The sequence below is a fragment of the Neoarthrinium moseri genome, assembly GCF_022829205.1.
Source record: "Neoarthrinium moseri strain CBS 164.80 chromosome Unknown scaffold48_Wmoseri_CBS_16480, whole genome shotgun sequence".
In the NCBI taxonomy this organism is placed as follows: Eukaryota; Fungi; Ascomycota; class Sordariomycetes; order Amphisphaeriales; family Apiosporaceae; genus Neoarthrinium; species Neoarthrinium moseri.
Genome location: NW_026055162.1, coordinates 134541 through 150784, shown reverse-complemented (window position 1 = coordinate 150784; position 16244 = coordinate 134541). Strand labels below are relative to the sequence as shown.

The following is a 16244-nucleotide window of genomic DNA, read 5'->3' as shown; positions in this document are numbered from 1 at the left end:
ATATTCTTTAGTTCCAAGGCAGGATGATATTGCGGAGAGAATTTGCCACTCTATGCTACAGCATCGCAAGGCTCTGGTCATCGGATATGGAAATACCTTTCGGATCGGGCTATTGGTCTACTCGTTGCATATTATGCAGCTCAGCCCCAGTCTTCGCACTACCGTCAGTCTTCCACTGCTGCGCCCTTCTCCCAGTGACTGCTAAACCACATCCCCATTGGTCTTCAGAGCCGAGCCAATTGTTCCAGTTTGTCGAACCTCAGCGTATTGACAAATCTTCGCTGGCCCATGTCTGCTGCTAGCAGAACACAACGTGACACAGCTCTTTTGACAGTGGCTCGCCCGTTATTCTCTCGTATCTCCAAATGGAGCCCAGCATATCATTGTGGTATACGCTCCACGCGTCTCTATTAAAGAAAGGAAGCACAGCAAGGGACGACAATGCCAGTAGCTCCGCCACAGATTCCTCGGCTTTTCTATGCACCTCTTCCCGTAGATTTCGAACCATCAATGCTCTACGCTCGTCATATAAGGTAACCGTGAGCATATGGGCTTTCCTCAGTAGATTGTCGTATGTTTCGGCTTCGCTGTATCTGTAAGCCCCGAAGTGACACACTGCGTTGCGCAATGGAACAACCTCCATGAGAAACTGGCGTATCATGGAATAATCCGAGGTCTCGATCTCAAGAGGCGCATCGGCATCATAAAGGAGATTCTCCAACTTCTTTCTCCCAAGCAATACTTCGTGGGGCCCTTGAGCAAAGTTTCGGCGGTGGAGAGAAGGCCAGGACTGCTTTGCCCTTTCGAACAAGGCTTCTTGTGACAGTTTTACGGCTTTGGATAGTACGTCGTAACCAAAGCCGCTTGGCAAAAAGATTTGCTTTGCTGATTTGCTCAACTCGATGGACCTGGAGAGAAACGTGCGCTCTGCGACTATGTTTCCACGGAATCTTAGTTCCTCGTACCTGGTTCGACTCCACGAAAGATCAATCAGTGGAGTATCCGAAGATCCACTGGTGGATTGTTGAGCCAGTGACCATTTTTCATCTGTGTCGCAGTCAAACTGGCCAATCTCGTTTGTGTCGAACTCTGCTTGATCCGGAGGAAATGGGCATTCAAACTCGTCCGTGAGTGGGTATTGATTTCCGGGGGGTTCCGATTCATTATTGCAACCAGTGATCTGATCTTGCGGTTCAGATGTATATTGACCGATGTGGTGATCTTGATCACTTATATTTTCCACTTGAACTGCACATCTACAATGAAATGAACAGAACTTCTTGCGATATGCCCTTGGACTTCTTCGGCTTCCGGTCCGAGATGGGCCTCGGGCTGCTGAGTGGGTGCCAATTAGTATTGTTTTCCAAATGCTCTAGGGACAGAATGTCTATGCAAACCTGTTATCTTGGAGATAAATGGTCTCAGCTTTGAGTTCTCATGCCTCAATACAGCGATCATCTGTTTGAGACACTTCGTTTTCTTTGGGGCTGATGAGACCATGTTGTCTTCCATAGTGGTTTGATTTGACGCCATTGAAATTGGCGTATAGTAAGTTGATCATGATTTGTTAAAGAAATAATAGCAACATGAGTTGGTGGGTTTTTCCTTCTTTATTTATAGATCTGAGAGTGGAAGACTTGGGCGGGGCATAACAATAGAAGAATCCAGCTACATTATGCGTTTACTTAGACCAAGTAACTTTGATGAACTGTTATTTCTCAATTGAATGAAGTTGCGAAGCATTGTCCTAGATTACAAGGTGAGCTATTGTAGTAGAACAATAGGTGCCACGAACCAACTATCAACCAACCTGTGCGATCAGATTATACGCTGTTCAAGCTACCATTCTAGTTCATTTATAAGCTAGTCCGATTCGGGAATCCAATATGCATTTCGGAGAAGATTGGTGCGCAACTTCAGGGGGCTTTGAACTTGAATGTGGGTGGAACAAGAATAGACAATAAGCCACCAGGCCGCGAATTTATTCACTGCGAAAGCATGGCAGCCATCATGGTCAAAGTAAACACATAGTGATGTAATCGACAATCATGTTTGTGTCTCCATCAGAGATGGCTCATTGCTCGAGATATGCCAATACTCTCCCAAGCACCAGGTGCTTGATTTGACGCCATGCCTGTGACAAGAGCTCAACGTTATAACGACCATACTATGTGAAGCGCGATCGGAGATTTGGGCGTTGCATCCTGACAGAGACCTTTTCACGCGGATGAATCAAAACACATTCTCATCATAAACAGACAATATATGTACAATTATCTCTATGATAGGGGGTATTTACCAAGAATCGAAGCAGCCCGGCTAACAGCCAGAACGGTGCAAAATAAGCCAAGCTAGGTCGGCATCAAAGTAACAATTATATACAGAAGAACGTTGAACCTCTCTCCATCTCTGCAAGAGTATGCGGGCCCCCTTTGCAGAGTCTCTCCCCTCCATCCCCATCTACGCCAGGCCGACTGACCCTTAGATCTTGCCGAATCCAGCGGTGCTCGAGACGCTCTTGGCCGCGGCGGCGGTGGAGGCGCTGGCGATGTTCTTGCCCTTGAAGTTGGACAGGAAGCCGGTGGTGGCGGAGCTGAAGGCGCCGGAGCTGCCGAAGGCGTTGGCCTGGCAGGCGCGGCCGAGGTAGGAGGAGCAGGCGGCGTTGGAGTTGGCGTCGGGGCTGGTGAAGAGCTGGCCGGCGATGGGGTCGAGCACGGGCGCCGGCACGTTCTGGAACACGTTGCCCTCGGCCAGGATCATGGCGCCCTTGTCGACCTCGAACGCGTGGCTCGAGCTGCTGTACCAGTAGTTGTTGACGGCGTGCAGCAGGGTGTTGCCGGCGACCTTGGGCCCGCGGCCCGAGGTGTGGTGCACGTAGTTGTTCTTGAAGGTGACCAGGTCGCCCGAGCCGGTGAAGTACAGCGCCCAGTAGTGGTTGCCGTCGCAGGTGGCCGAGTAGTTGCTGACTCCGTCGATCTCGCAGTTGGAGATGGTGACTCTGTTCGAGGCGCTGTTGCCGAGAACGATGTGCTGGCGGCCGATCTTGGAGGTCTGCGTTCGTGTTAGCATGACATGTCTCACTTGGTGTTTGAAGCTCGAGTTTTGCTCAAGAGGGTTATCGCATACCTTGACGTGGTCGATCCAAACCATGTCCGAACCGTCGAGAGTAATAGCATCACCACCCCAGACGTACTGAGGGTTCAGCTCGGTGATGTGGATGTTCTGGACTGTAGCACTAAGAGTTAGTGATCGATAACAAGAGCCTTGATTATAGCTTGCGTCTGTCGAGGGGTGTATAGCTCCGGAGACACTGGTGTCTCAGGCTCCAAAATTCCTGAAAAGGGGTAGCAAGTGACTCCGAGGTAATACATACTGATGATGTTCTTGGCACCGCTGACAATGCGCAGACCCTTGCCCCTGATGACGCCCTTGGAGCCGGAGCCGATCAGACTCTTGTTGGAGCCGACGGTGATGCCGAGCAGGCCGGCGTTGTCGTACTTGACCGAGACCTTGGGGGCCGAGGCCTGGTAGTTGTCGCACCACTTGTCCTTGTTGATGGCGACCTGGCAGGCCGAGCCGGTGCCCCAGGGCGCGCAGCCGCTGCCGCTGGTCGTGCCCTCGGTGCCGGTGAAGTCGAACGTCTTGGTCAGCACGATGACGCGCGCCTGGCTGTCGCCCAGGTACGAGACCAGCTCCGCCGTCGTCGACGGGTACACGGGCGTCGCCGAGCCACCGCCAGTCACGCCCTTGGCGAAGCCCTCAGCCGCGCCGGACACGCCTACGGCGGACACGGTGCTCGAGAGCGCCGCGGCTGCCGCCGCGATCGAAGCCAGAAACTTCATGGTGTTGATGTGCAAGCTGGCGTGTATGTATTTCCCGTTCTCAGAACGAGGGAATAGTGAACGAATGTAATGAGAGACTTATACTGGGAAGAAAAGGAAAAAAGAGTGAATGGCCAGTTGCGACTTGATCGTATCGAGTGAGTCCTTCCCATTCCGCTTCCACGAGACACACGCCGGGTTATGTACCTGCCCTCAACCGCCGGTATGGGCCGTCCACGGTGCTCTCAGCCAGCCCCCATCCATATAGTGGCAGCCATGCCAAGCTGCTCATCTCGACGCAGGAGGCCTTGGTATCCATTATGTAAGTGAAGTGTCGGGATAGCCTCATCACGACAAATACTACCACAGCCGGCAGAGGTTCGCTGGCGACAGGGGGCGAGATCGAAACACCACGGCAGACTTAACCGAAAAGGGCCCCAGTGTCGTTCCAGGAGACAGGACACCAAGCCCAAAACCGCTACGTGCCGAGATGCGTGGAGATCCCTTCTTTGTCTGTGCCAGCAGTCCGCAAGGGCACGTGTCTATCAGAAACGATCGCGGCTCCGCAGAGCTGGGGGTTCTAGAATGCGCCGCACGCTCAATGGCCTGGCGGCCATATCCAAGAGAACGGTCGCTAAATTTGTCCCCCACCGGGGCCGGGGTGGCCCTGGCAGAGGGCCACAAAGTTGCCGGCAGCGCTGCCGAGAGATTTCGCGCCAATGACTGTCAAATTTTGCGTCACATTCGCAGCAGTGAAGCAGGGGCAAATTGATCTGAGGATACGAATCAGCCTTGCACTCAATCTTGTATCAATATATTCAAACTCTATAGTAGACAAGTTGTGTCTCCAGACTTGTCGCCATCTCCAGTGAACTCACGCGGCTGTCCCTCGCTTAGCGAGTGTAAGTGGATATTCCCAATGAAGGAAGCTTATGTCGGGTCTCCGCTTTGAGATTGGAGGGGGTTTGTATGTTTGTCGGATGCCTGCAACCCTGAAAGAGACCCATTATCTCGCAAGGACTAACTTGTACACCAGTTGCATGTTGAGTACGATGCGTCGTTCCCGCAGCTCGGGTCTCGCGGCGTAGTCATTCCTGGTTGGTCCCTTCAGCTGGCATCTTGGTTGACACGCCTCAGTGGAAAAGAGCCTCACAGCTCCACTCTATAGACCCATGAGAGAGGCTCAATTTCCACTTCAGCGCCATCATAGCGACCCGGCGTGCGATGAGGCGCGCGCGACTCAACCACCAAATGCAACATGCCGAGGTCTAGAAAAGGAAAGAAATTTACTTTTCAACGGCCAAGGCGACAAATGACAAGAAAGTTCGGTAGTTAAACATCTAGACTATATACTAGTCTGATATGTCACTATTGACGTGCATTAGTGGCCGTTGCCTTTGTCTGTTTGAATAACAGGTCCTATAACTAGCCGTAAGTATCAATGAGTCAACTGCCCCTAGCAGCATGCTTGCCATGCCCCAAGTGAAATTTTAGTCATGAAACGCCATCCTCAGAACAGTTGTCTTCTCCGAAAATATTAAGTCATCATATACTAAGTTTGTGCATATCATCTCGTTATCGCCTGAGGATGCTCCAGTCTCACAAAGCTTCTCGCCACCTTCCCCATCTTCGTAGTCTAGAACCACTTCGTGTCTCTCGTGGAGCACTATTGGTATTAATCGCAGCATCAGGCTCCGGAATGCCGGTCTTCTCGGAGACAGGAGCTTCTCTAGCCTGCAATGTTGCCGCACCTGGTTGGCCATTTGGCATGTTCCAACTCAGCATTTGCGCAAGCGTGGTGAATGGAGGCCCATTCCCATACGGCACCATTCCCGGAGGCCATGAATAACTGCTGCCGCCTGCGGGGTTAGATGAAGTTGTCGACGGGCCGCCTTGTCCGGGTGCCACGCCGCCAACTCCGTTCGGGCCAGTGGTAGGTGTTGTTGGTGTTGTTCCTGGGCCTTGACTGCTAGGAGGTATGCCATTTGGAGTTCCTGAGCTGGTGGGGGTTTGAGTAGAACCTGAGCCATTGGGGTTGGATCCTTGGCTGGGTGCACCTGGACTGAGACCGCCAGATGGAGGGGGTAAGATGCCAGGGACTGGCGAACTTGGAGCACCCGGACTAAGGCCACCGGGGCCAATTGACGAACCACCACCACTATTGCCCGAGCTGGACGGACTTGAAGGACTACCGGTGGGGTTTGGACCAGTTCCGGCCCCTCCACTGGGACCAGTCGTCGGCGTTTGGCCCTGACCAGGTGCCGTGGGTGTAGCCACGCCAGGAAGGGAGAATGTCCCTTGGCCAGTGCCAGGTTGCGAAGGAGAGGTACCTCCTGGTGGTGAGGAATTGCTGCTTCCGGGTGGTATGCAGTTGATTCCGGGTGAGCCTGGTGTACATGTTGGTAGCTGTTGGCCACTTGGCGTGGAAGCCCCTCCACTTGTAGGCGATGAGGGTGTCTGCTGCCCAGGTGCAACACCACCAGCTCCGTTGGGTGATGTTGTAGATTGAACCTGGCTGGGAGTCGACGTAGAGGCACCACTATTGGGAGGAGAGGTTGAAGTACTCGGATTTGAGCCACCTGGGGCTGTCATGCTGGCAGCATTACCGCTTGAGGGAGTACTCAAGCCTTGGCCCGCTGGGCCATTTGGCGTCGACTGGCCTTGGCCGGAAGTTGTGAGTGAGCCACCGTTTGGATTGGATGTGGGTGTTGCTCCATTGCCCCCTGGAGTGCTTACGCCTGAACCACCTGGCCCGGTTGGTGTCGTGGGATTGCCACCACCCGAAGGAGAAGTGGGACTCTGACCAGACCCCGGCGCGGTGAGACTGGCTCCATTACCGCTTGATGGAGTGCTTGCCCCTGAACCGTTAGGTGTTGAGGGACCAATACCGCCTGGGCTGTTCGGGGTAGAGGGGTTGTTTCCTCCACCAGGGGATGTATTGGGATTGGAAATGCCAGGCGTGGTAGTTCCTTGGTTACCAGGAGAAGTTTGGGTTCCAGTGTTTGAACTCGTGGGAGTCTGCTGACTGGGAGCAACTCCGCCGCCACCATTTGGAGAGCTCGGCGATGTAATCGGGCCTGGAAGAGTCGGGTTGATGCTTCCCGTCGGACCTGAGTTAGTAGAACTACCTGCATTTCCACCAGGAGATGTAGGAGTAGATTGCCCAGGGGCAACACCCCCTCCGCCATTGGGAGACGTTGGAGACGTTGGAGACGTATTGGCACTACTACCACTAGAAGTATTTGGGGTGACCGAGCCTTGTCCGGCACCAGGAGCCGTCATACTTGCACCATTGCCTCCACTTGGGTTGGTCGGAGAAGAACATTGGGACTGCGGCACAACACCACTGGGAAGCTCTGCCTTGGCCTGTTGTGTTTGCTCTCCAAACTGGCTGAGCATCGATTTCATGTTAGCGCCTGGCGTAGGCCCGATCACAACATCCTCAGTGACGATCTTCTGCTCTACTCCACCATAATCAAGCTCTACTATTCTTGGAGCAGGTCGCGGGTTAGGGTTTGGTTGTTCGCCAACTGGGGCCCATCCTCGTGGTACACCATCCGGGGTGTAAGTGATCAGAGACCAGTCGCCACCACAAGCCTGCGAGTTGTCTCCATCGCATGGAGTCATGCAATCCGAATCACTCAGCTTCTGAGTTCCATTGAGATACTGTCCACAGAAGCACTTATTGCCAAACGTAGTGGCTGCCATAGTGTACCCATTCACAATGCAATGCCGTACGCATTTCACATTTTCGATAGGGCCAATGCTAGTCTCAGGGGTAAAGTCAAGAACTGGTTGACGGGGTTGATCCGCCCAACAACCGGAATAAGTCCATCCATTTGCCGGATCCAGAATCGTGGGCTGAGAATTCGCTGGTTGTGGCTTGGAAGTCGGTGGTTGTCCCGTCGGTCTGGAGGCGACGGGAGGAACCGCGCCGCCCCCTGTAGGCATAGGGGGGATGATAGAGACCGAAGAAACAGAAGTTGGCGGTCCACCGGTGTTAGGAGCTTGACCACTGGCCCCTGGTTTGGTACAAGTGCCTGCACTCTGTCTAGGGATGCAGAACCATCCGCCGCTGCAGTGAGCGCAAGGCCACCCAAAACAACCATTGGGGCCAGACTGTGCAGGAGTCTGTGGTGGAGGGCAAAACCAGCCATCTACACAGTCATCACACGTATATCCTGAGCCAGGGCACGGTCCGTTGCCAGGGGACTGGCTGCTGGGAGCTGAGCTTGGAGGGCAGGTTGGGCAAGAGGGTTGAGGTGCACAGGGTGGATATATTGTTGAAGTGACAGTCGTAGTCGAGCCAGCCCTGAAGTAAGTAGTTGTTAGAAATACGATAATATAGCATTGAAAGTATCTTACAAGTACACGGTTGTCGTCGAAATCATCGTACCAAAGACTGTCAAGGTAGCAGCTCCACTCGCTACCTCACGTCAGTCTGGGCCTAGGAGCAGAAATGATATGTCTAGACCTACCTCCTGTATTTACAGGAGCAGTTCCAGAACCGCCGCTTTGTAGGCCTATTAGGAAAATGTTAACATTGCCAGTTCTCAAGTCATTCGGCCAAGTCCTTCAGGCGGGAGAGAACGAGGCTTACCAGAAATATTAGGAGTTCCAGAAGGCAAACCGCCACTGTTACCACTAGTCGTGCTTGATCCAGCACGCGCAGTCTGCGATGCACCATTGCTGCCACCAGGAGCCGTGCTGCCAGTTGGTTGAGAGTTTCCTTGAGCATTGGATCCTGAAGGAGAAATTCCATTGGGAGAAGTCGAACCAGAATTGAAACCAGAACTTTGGCCTGCTGAATTCGAAGCCCCGTTTCCTGATTGAGTAGGGTTTGATGATGGTTGACCATTAGAGCCACCGCCAAAGGTCGCTGAAGGAGGACCTCCATTAGGAGCAGTTGAACCAGAATTGGACCCCGAGTTTTGTGCTGCTGAGTTCGACAGCACGGAATTTGAAACGCCATTCCCAGATGTAGCAGGGTTGGAGGATGCTTGTCCATTCGAATCTCCGCCGGGGGTTGCTGAAGTGAGAGTGGCTCCCTGGGAGACAGTATTGGACGGTTGTCCAGTCTGGCCCATACCAGGAGTGGTTGCCGATGGTACTGATATGGACTGAGCAGCGGAAGCTGAGGTTGATCCACCATTACCAGTTGGGTTTGCAGGACTGGTGATACTAGGTCCTTGTGTCACGCCAGCACCCGTAGGATTGAAAGAGCCCGTTGAAGCCATGTCACCACATACACCGGTGACGGTTTGCAGAAGGCCATCCACCAACTTGACAGCCTCGCAGAGATTATGGTCAATGAGAGACACGATCCCACCCACAGGGCCATTGCTGGCTTGCAATATGGAGTTTAGACCTCCCGTGACAAGCTTCTTCACATCGTCCAGAAGATCTGTGGGAAGCACATTCGCCACATTAGAGACCACGTTGTTGACCAGGCTGTCCACGTTTGATTCGAGGTTGTCCAACAGTGAGCCAGCATTCGCTAAAGCACCATCAGGACTGAGACCAGCGGATTCGACTTGATTTGCTATAGTTGCAACTTGGGCAGCAGCATTCTGTACTTCACTCAGGACCTGATCGGCTGCAGCAGTAGCCTGAGCGACAACATCGGAGATCAGAGTTCGAAGAGGAATATTTGTTGGTATGACGACGGTTGCTCCATGAAGAATGCCCGAGATCCCGGCAGCCATCCAGTCACCGGCGTCGTCTGCAAGTGTAGCCAGAGCCGAGGGATTCAGTACAATAGGGGCAACGTCGGGCAAGAGGGGAATACCGGCTCCTCCGTCAGCCGCAACGGTAGGTAGTATGGAAGCAATGTTCGGGATGTTAGGTACAATGGTCGAGAGCGGAGCTGCAGCAAGCGAGGTGATGGCACCGACTAGATTTGGACCGAGACTTCCCAAGATGCTAGGCAGCACTTTGCCAGGCATTATGCCCCCAGGGCCAAAGAGGCCGCGCTTCTCATGTCGAGCGATGAGGTCCTCCACAGAAGTTGCCTGCTCCGTCATAGTGGCAGTTGGCGTCAAGACATCGGCGTTGGTACGTTCATTGAGTTCGACAGCCACAGGTTCGGTGGGCGTAGACTTGAAGGCGATTACCAGAGGAACCAGGACGCAGATCAAGCCAAGGGTTCCCATGACGAGAAGCCTCTTCGGCCCCATGCAGGTGGATGTGCTGGGCATGGTTGTAGCGTTGCCTTCGAGGAGCACAGCTCTGCGAGGATACAGACACTAGAGACGAGAGATCTATAGTAAGATGATGAAGACGGCGATGATCTCCAAGGTGAAGAGCCAAGAACTTCAAAGATGGCCAAAACCGAAGTCCAAAACACCAAAATGAGTGAGTGTAATGGGAGCAAGCCAAAAGATCGCGATGAAGCTGAACCGAGGCCAGGTGATATATGGGTGAGTTAGAGAAAAACTCCCTAGGTCGGTCTCGGGGTGCTTGGCACGACTGAGGTTGCCATCTGTCTGTCCGTTGTACCTGCCTTCCAGGAGCTTCCCGAAACTCATCCAAGTGTTAACTTCAGAAGGAAGGCATGCCTGCGTTCAAGTCCAATGGGAACTACTACTGCTGCTGTTCGCAGCTGCCATTGGGACCTGCCTTACCGCCAATCGACCTCATCTGGGCATTATCAAGTATGTATCGTGTAAGATTCAGACGGGGGCGAAGGCATGATCGATGGAGTGCCGTGCGCGTCGGAGAGGTTGACTAGGACGCGATATACTGTGCCGTTACATTGCGCCGTTAAGCGGTGGAATATAGATCGTAAGCCACTCGAGGGTCGTTCGAAGGTATTGCTGGACAACACTGACATCGAGATTATACGGAGCTGTCGTTGATCAAGGTTCTGGCTGTGTCCTTTCAAGTTTCGAGCCTGCTATCGTTTCAGCATACGAGAAAATGGCGGTTCTTCTTTCTACAGGCTCTCTTTCTGATCCAAAATTTTCACATAGCACAAATCAGGTTGGCACAAGAAAAGATGAAGAGATCCAAACGTCATGGTTGAATTTTGCTAGCCTCATGTCCGAATCCTTAGATGGCCTGGCTCACCCTGGCCACCAATGCAGTGTAGAAAGCACATGTCAATTAGACGCCGAAAGCCCGAAAACATTTCCCATGCATCTAGTACTTCTTGCCCTCGCGGAGGGTGTCCGCGTACTCCTCCAGAGGACTTCTGATCAACTTGGTCTCCTTCCACAGGTTGGGGGTCAGGAAGCCGTAGCTGTTGGAGATGGCGGCGAAGGTAGCCTTGAGGGTGTTCTCGAGGGTCTTGGTCGAACCGGAAGAGGAGGTGTAGGCATCCTCAATACCGGCGAGCTGAAGGAGACGCTTGACGGCGGGCGAAGCGACGATCTGGGTACCACGGGGGGCAGGGATAAGCTGCGAGGAGAGAGGAGCGTTAGATCATTCCCACAGGACACACACAAGCTATCGCTGGGAAGGTACATACTCGGACAGTGACGGAACCGCACTTGCCGCTCTCCTTGACGGGCAGAGAGTGGGGGAGACCAAGGTTGGTACCCCAGTAACCACGACGGACGGGGATGACGCTCAGCTTGGCGATGATGATGGCGGCACGGATGGCAGTGGCGACTTCCTTGGAGGTCTTGATACCGAGACCGACGTGACCCTCGGAGTCACCAATGATGACGATGGCCTTGAATCGGGTACGCTGACCGGCACGGGTCTGCTTCTGGACGGGCTTGATCTGTAGGTAGGGGGCGGCGGGTCAGCACATTGCGCGTTTGTGAGGAATGAAAAAACGTTGCCCTGAACGGTGTTGCGCCCAGTTTTGGCCAGTCCTCCTCTTCCTCGTCCACCGTGGATTCCATGCCCGGCGCATCTTTTGACGCTCCGTCCACAGGCGCAACACGGCGGCAGAAATAAATAACAAACGTACCTTCATGACCTCATCCTTGAGCTTGGGCAGGAAGAAGTCGACGATCTGGTACTCCTTGATGGGCAGGGAGTGCAGGTAGATCTCCTCCATGCTCTTGATCTTGCCAGCCTTCACGAGACGGCCGAGCTTGGTGACGGGCTGCCACTCCTTCTCGCCGCTGTCCTTGCCGCCGCGGCGACCACGGCCACGGCCGCGACCACGTCGGTCACCACCACGATCACCTCGGGCACCGAAACCACCGCCACGGGCACCACCACGGTCAGCCATTTTGTTGATTGATTCCGGGGTCTTGGAGAGTCGGAATTCGTTAGTAAAAGTCGGGAGAGGACTGTTGGGCGCACACAGTTAGCAGTCGCTCAAAAAGACCGTCGTGGGCGTCGTGGGCGGGTTGTCTCTTACTCTCCGGGTGCTGTTCTCGTCGCTGGCTGATGAGAGGTTCCGAGGGTGGGATGGGGCTGAGCGAACTTTTGGGGGAAAATCGAAAAAATTCAATGTGTAGACTGTGCGAAGCCCTAAAGCTGAGAAAGGTGCGAAATGTGGGGCAGCTGTGGTCTGCCAGCGCTGGGGGGGCAGGGGCCTGAGAGGGACAGGATCTATGGCCCGTGCACAGCTGGGAAAGGCCCCAAACAACCAAAGCCGAGCCAATCTGGCCGGGTTCCAGTTTTTGGCTCATGGCACGCCCATTGGCAATTCGTGATTGGTCAATCAAGCAGAACAACCCGACTACACAAGCATATGCAATACTGCAAAGTTCCCCCGGTTAACTACCTTGTGTAGTGTAAGTCTTTCTGTTTTCATTGGCAAGGTGGGTACGTAGCAGCGAACCTGGCTTGCATCTATCGAGTGTATCTAACCGTGGAAGTAGACTGAACACCCTGGCATGACCACAGGCAGCATCGTGTATACACAGACTACCAGTCGGTCACCATGATGCGACGGATAGGCGAGTTCCACAGCAAGATTTCAACAAGCACAGCAAGAGTCAATCGGCATACATACATACATACATACGGGGCTGCATTGTCTCATCACGCATAAGTAATTCGCGTGAAATATCACTTTTATTTCGGAATGGGAGAGAGGCCTGATAATACTAAACGCCCGCAGTCAAGACAACGACGACGCTGGAAAGTCAAAAGACACCGTGCTGCCCTTATTAATCATTATGGAACGGCTGCTATGTATACAGCCCAGCCCAGCCACCGCTCCCGCCGATTGGAAACTTTGCTGGCTGCAACTGAGACGAGAGGACACACGCCGCACACGGGGGGAAAAAAGAGTTCAGAAAGCCGTATCCATGCTGAATGCAAAGCAAGAAAGACCCTGCGCGTAAAAAATGCTGCATAACCATGTACAACGAATACTGCAAATTCCAAGTAGAGAGGGTATCACATCATCGTTTCGGTCGTCTCCACGCCATTTGGCTTACTGCCACCGAACTCCCCTTTCATTGGTCGTCCTTGACAATGAGAGACTCGGTGGGCTTGACTCTCTGCGCCCACTCGCTGCAGCAAGGAAATTCAAGGTTAGCACCCGCATCTTGCAACTGCGCTGAAAAGTGAGAGTACTTACGTCCAACTACCATCGTATACCTTCCGCTTCTCGGGGCTCCCGTAGCCTGCCTCCTCCAGGGCGGTCTCGATGACAACCGCCGTGACGCCCGTACCACAGCTTGTGACGATGGGCCTCTCCGGGTCCACTCCCTTCTCTTGGAACAGCTTCTTCAGCTGGTCCTTGGGCAGGAAGGCCTTGGTCTTGGGGTCCAGGACGGCGTCGAAGGGGATGTTGATGGCACCTGGCATGTGACCCGACGACAGCCCTTCTCTCGGCTCGGGTGCGGTACCGGCAAACCTGCCAGCCCCTCTGGCGTCGAGAATCTGTACCCCCTCGGCGCCCTCCTTGTTGTAATCCGCCGCGACCTCCTTGACCTCCTCGAAGCTCGCAACCTTGGCGTCGAGATCGATCTCCTTGGGGATGGGGTACGGACTGCATTCCACGCTGTAGAGCTCTCCCGACTCGGTCGGCAGCCCTTCCTCCACCCACAGCTTGAAGTTGTTCAAGATGTGGACCTTGGAGTGTCCAAAGACCTTCAGTGTCCAGCCTACTCTCGGGGCACTGAAAATGCCCAGCTCCTTCGAATCGTAGACCACCACTGTGTCCTCTTTCCTGATGCCCAGCTCGCTCATGGCCGCAGCAAACTGCTTGGCAGTCGGCAGCATGTGCGGGTAGGGGCTGTGCTTGTCCTTGACCTTGTCGACGTCAAAGAAGCGCGCCTTGGGGATGCGCTGCTGGCGGAACACCTCAATGCCCTTGCGCTCGTCGTTGGGGAGGAACCATGATGCGCAGAGGGGGATGACTCGGGGCTCCGAGTTGATGGGCGAGGGCGGGCTCTTCTTGAGAGCTTCGGCGAGCTCCTTCGGGGTGACGAGGTAGGACGAGAGATTCCGCCGCGACTCCGTGATGCCGATCTGGAAAACCCTCGACTTCAGGCCGTGTCGCGGGAAGGCGGCCCTCGACGAGCGGAAGACTGCAACGGTCGCCATGGCTGCACGGATCTCGGAACAGCTGCACGGGTGATGGCTGGTGGATACCGGCGATGGTACCTAGGTAGGGTGCGTGGTGAGGAGTTGAGTAGCAGCTCCGGCGGTCGGGGGCCACTATTCAACAACGCAATTTTCGGGCGGATGACGTCGGCCGATGGTGCTCAAGGCTGGATGAGCGTTCCCACGACGTCTCGCCCGCGGTGGTCTGAGCGAGGTTTGGCAGAGGTGCGATGCGGTGACCTCGACTGTCCTGTGACGACAGTTTTGACGTCGGCAGCTTAGAGCTAGACACGGAGCTTGGAGCTGTCGGAACGGGAGGACTTTTTGGAAAAATAGAAAAGGGCTGGCTAGGGTGCGGGGAGCAGTTGGAGAAGATGGGAACGGGAGAGCGGATAGGGCCTCTTCCCAACAGAGAGCAAGGTGTGTACCGGTATGTGTGGTTTATGAGAATGTGCGATGAGTGCCAAAGAACGCAAAAGCCAAAAGCCAAAATGCTTAATCCTTCGCGACAGTCAGTCGCCAAGATAACACACAGCGTTTCCAAGGCAAGGCGGCCGATAAGCGGATTCCGACACCCCGGCCAGAGAGCGCGCAGTGACACTGATAAGTTCGTAGTGGAGTTTTGTGTGAGTGGTTGGCGAAGAGCTGCTCTGCGCTGCTCTACGCTGCTTAGGTAGGTGACTTCAACCTGGAATCCAATACGGCTGCGCGTTCATGTACTACAGGGTGTGCCAAAGGTACTGTAGGCCTTCCAGCTAGGCTCAATGCAAGGGTGCTGGGATGCTGCCGGGTCCCATTGCTCGACTTGGGCCTTGCAGCTTTAGCGCATTCGCTCCGTCATGGGCATTTTATTGGCTTAATGCAAACATGACCGCGTTTCAATGCATCAACACTTGTTGGCCCACTAGTCAAAGGCTGGCTGATGTGTGAATACGGGCTCAACGACGAGAGAGGGCAGAACATGTCGTTTTGAACACATGGTATACTTCTTCCACCCCATCATCTAGACTTCGTCAGAGTCCCTCGGTTCTCCGAAAGCACGTCCGCGTCATCAGGACAGACGGTAAACATGAAGGTCAAGATCAAGAACTGGAACGCGGTCGCAACCTGGCGCTGGGATCTTCCGGAAGACGACGTCTGCGGTATCTGCCAAGTCCAGTTCGACGGAACGTGCCCGACTTGCAAATACCCTGGGGACGACTGCAGCCTATGTGAGTCACGGCGTCCGAACCGCACCGTACCGCGCTCTTGCGGGCCGCCAGTCATGCTTACATGGAGTTCTAGTATCGGGGAAATGCGGTCACAACTTTCACATGGTCAGTGCCAGCCATGGGGGCATGAAGCGGGGGAAATTAGGAACGTGCTAACGTCGTGAAGCATTGTATCATGGAGTGGATCAAGCAGGACTCGTCCAAGGGGCAGTGTCCAATGTGTAGACAGAGTGAGTCAGAAGCTTTGCCATGCTGCCAGAGGTCGCCGTTGACGATGGTTTTCAGAATTCGAATGGGGTCCCGAGGTTGGCGTGCCTCAGCAACAGGAGGGGCAGCAGGAGGTGGCTGCGGGGGAATGAAATCAGTCCATCTCGTAAGGGACAACTAACATAAACCAGCGGCATTCATCGTGACACAGGCAGTCAAGAAGAGTCATGACAAGGCTTTTGGCTTGCGAGGGGAAACATCCCAGTTGAAGCAGCGTCAAACATCAAGCAGCTATAGCTCGGCCACAAACAGGATCCCAAGTGGTGGGTGGGTTTGTTGAAAGGCAGTGAACAATAGCATGGCCTGGGTACAGCAGAGCTGGTCTGATGCCATTTTCACACACACACACACACACACACATGTCGGCGCGTGGGATGGCCCAGGTCTATAAGACGCCCGTGGCAGGCAACATAACAGGAGAAGAGAGCAGTTGTATCAAGCCAGGTAGTTAGGCGGCCATGGTGCAATATTAAGCACTCGTACG

General features: G+C 54.1%; 6 protein-coding genes across 6 annotated transcripts; 1 reads left to right on the top strand and 5 right to left on the bottom strand.

Annotated features, from left to right (window-relative positions):
• Positions 1 to 298: 298 nt before the first annotated feature.
• JN550_009951 (uncharacterized protein) lies at positions 299 to 1561 on the bottom strand (the record flags this gene model as incomplete). The annotated part of the gene is made up of 3 exons (XM_049308152.1): positions 299 to 1180; positions 1261 to 1335; positions 1472 to 1561. The coding sequence occupies 3 exons, from the start codon at positions 1559 to 1561 to the stop codon at positions 299 to 301; spliced, it is 1047 nt and encodes a 348-aa protein (XP_049168069.1).
• Positions 1562 to 2481: 920 nt separating this feature from the next.
• Positions 2482 to 3842, bottom strand: JN550_009950 (uncharacterized protein; the record flags this gene model as incomplete). Its single annotated transcript, XM_049308151.1, has 3 exons — positions 2482 to 3051; positions 3127 to 3227; positions 3374 to 3842. The coding sequence occupies 3 exons, from the start codon at positions 3840 to 3842 to the stop codon at positions 2482 to 2484; spliced, it is 1140 nt and encodes a 379-aa protein (XP_049168068.1).
• A 1578-nt stretch (positions 3843 to 5420) lies between these two features.
• JN550_009949 (uncharacterized protein) lies at positions 5421 to 10018 on the bottom strand (the record flags this gene model as incomplete). The annotated part of the gene is made up of 4 exons (XM_049308150.1): positions 5421 to 7843; positions 7996 to 8133; positions 8300 to 8344; positions 8422 to 10018. 4 exons carry the CDS (start codon positions 10016 to 10018, stop codon positions 5421 to 5423), a joined length of 4203 nt encoding a protein of 1400 aa, XP_049168067.1.
• A 943-nt stretch (positions 10019 to 10961) lies between these two features.
• JN550_009948 (uncharacterized protein) lies at positions 10962 to 12006 on the bottom strand (the record flags this gene model as incomplete). Its single annotated transcript, XM_049308149.1, has 3 exons — positions 10962 to 11219; positions 11290 to 11547; positions 11740 to 12006. The coding sequence occupies 3 exons, from the start codon at positions 12004 to 12006 to the stop codon at positions 10962 to 10964; spliced, it is 783 nt and encodes a 260-aa protein (XP_049168066.1).
• Positions 12007 to 13186: 1180 nt separating this feature from the next.
• Positions 13187 to 14282, bottom strand: JN550_009947 (uncharacterized protein; the record flags this gene model as incomplete). The annotated part of the gene is made up of 2 exons (XM_049322073.1): positions 13187 to 13244; positions 13312 to 14282. 2 exons carry the CDS (start codon positions 14280 to 14282, stop codon positions 13187 to 13189), a joined length of 1029 nt encoding a protein of 342 aa, XP_049168065.1.
• A 1069-nt stretch (positions 14283 to 15351) lies between these two features.
• Positions 15352 to 15852, top strand: JN550_009946 (uncharacterized protein; the record flags this gene model as incomplete). Its single annotated transcript, XM_049322072.1, has 4 exons — positions 15352 to 15493; positions 15567 to 15598; positions 15660 to 15723; positions 15779 to 15852. The coding sequence occupies 4 exons, from the start codon at positions 15352 to 15354 to the stop codon at positions 15850 to 15852; spliced, it is 312 nt and encodes a 103-aa protein (XP_049168064.1).
• Between the last annotated feature and the right edge of the window lie 392 nt (positions 15853 to 16244).